The sequence below is a fragment of the Aethalodelphis obliquidens genome, unplaced genomic scaffold (genome assembly GCF_003676395.1).
Source record: "Aethalodelphis obliquidens isolate GAN/ISIS:26980383/991018 unplaced genomic scaffold, ASM367639v1 scaffold54, whole genome shotgun sequence".
In the NCBI taxonomy this organism is placed as follows: Eukaryota; Metazoa; Chordata; class Mammalia; order Artiodactyla; family Delphinidae; genus Aethalodelphis; species Aethalodelphis obliquidens.
The window spans coordinates 13,005,096-13,006,900 of NW_020837998.1; the positions used below are offsets into that span (position 1 = coordinate 13,005,096).

General features: G+C 41.0%; 1 protein-coding gene across 1 annotated transcript; it reads left to right on the forward strand.

The window, feature by feature from the left end:
• Window positions 1-656: 656 nt before the first annotated feature.
• On the forward strand, window positions 657-1,049 carry LOC113609113 (baculoviral IAP repeat-containing protein 5-like). The gene is given in 2 exon segments (XM_027086132.1): window positions 657-796; window positions 798-1,049. Coding segments are annotated over 2 exon segments (360 nt in total). The 3' UTR covers window positions 1,018-1,049.
• Window positions 1,050-1,805: the final 756 nt, after the last annotated feature.

Below are 1,805 nucleotides of genomic sequence, written 5' to 3' on the forward strand. Positions count from 1 at the left end.
ATCTTCTATAGAAGCAAAGAAGAGGAAATGCCTAAATTTGTGGGGTGGGGGATGAGGAAGAGTTCAGGAGGAGAGCATAATCGGAGACCATTTTACAGAGAAGGTGACCTTTGAGCTGAATCTTAAAGACTACTTAGATAACAATCAGCTAGTCCAGGGAAGAAAGCATGGAGATGTGAAGATGTATATTTGGATTATAGAAAGCAATTAAGTGTGACTGGATCATAGGATATGTACAACGATTTAGTAGAAAATGAGGCCTGAAGGAGAGACAGAAACCATGTCTTCAAACCATGCCAAAGACAATGAGGAGCCATCAAAGATCTATAAGCAAGAGGGTGAAATGATCAGATTTACCTTTGCTAAAGCCATGATGGTTTCAACGGGGAGGAAGAAAGTTTGGAGGAAGGGAATTATAATAGGAAGCTTTTGCAATGGTCCAAGTAAGAGATTATAAAGACATGGATTAGGAAAATGACGACAAAATTGGATAGAAATGATTGCATCGGAAACAGCAAAAAGTAGAATTAGTAAATCTTGGTAATTTGTTGGCTATGAAATGTGAGAGAGTGGGAGGATTCAGAGATAATACCAAATGCCCTGCGACAGCCTTCAACCATCAGATTTGAATGGTGGCATTGCTTGGCTGTGGCGGCATGGGTGCCCCCTCATTACCCCCGGCCTGGCAGCTCTACCTCAAGGACCACTGCATCTCCACATTTAGGAACTGGCCCTTCTTGGAAGGCTGCACCTGTACCCCGGAGCGGATGGCCATGGCTGGCTTCATCCACTGACCCTGAGAACAAGCCTGACTTGGCTCAGTGTTTCTTCTGCTTCAAGGAGTTGGAAGGCTGGGAGCCAGATGACGACTCTATTGAAGAACATAAAAAGCATTCATCTGGTTGTGCTTTCCTTTCTGTCAAGAAGCAGTTTGAAGAATTAACCCTCAGCGAATTTTTGAAACTGGATAAAGAAAGAGCCAAGAACAAAATTGCAAAGGAAACCAACAATAAGTAGGAAGAATTTGAAGAAACTGCAAAGAAAGTCCGCTGTGCAATTGAGCAGCTGGCTGCCTCGGGACTACTCCACTGTCACTGCCCCACAGCGACACAGACACATCATTTCCAAGGCACAGCCCTCAGCATTACCAGCTTTTCTCTGGGGCCTCTTAACTGTGCCTTAGGAAAGGAGAACATAAACATTTTGAAATTAGAATATTTAAACTGTATTTTTCTTGAAGGTGGTGCCAGGGGCTACTTTTGTTGTACAGCTAGCGCTAAGTACAGTGACTGAGTCTCTCTTTAAAAAAAAAAGTGAGAGAGAGAGAGAAAGAATGTTAAGGTTTCTGGTTTGCACTAGGTGAATGAGACTGGGAACGCTGAAAGAGGTTCAGGTTTGTAGAAGACTGTGAACTTGACTAGGGATAGGATGAGTTTAAATGATCTCCAGAATATATGGTGGAAACATAGAAAGAGCTGGAGATATATGCTCAGAGCTCAGTAAAGTGACCTGAGTTAGATAAATTTAGGACTAGAATAAGAAAGGAAAAAGGTGGGTCGATTCAAGCATTTTAAGTGACAAGACCTGAATTATGGGAAAGAGGACAGCAAAATAAATGTGTCAGGGAAACAATGCAAATTTAGTACACAGTATTTATAGAACATGAACAGACTATGTTTGTAGAAATTCTTGTTCTGTAAGGTATCAAAGAGTAAATATGTACACTATAAGAGTCCTTATTTTAAAAGAAGCTTTAACAAAAAATGAAATAAAAGATGCCAATGTGTTTTTGCAATGTTGAATAC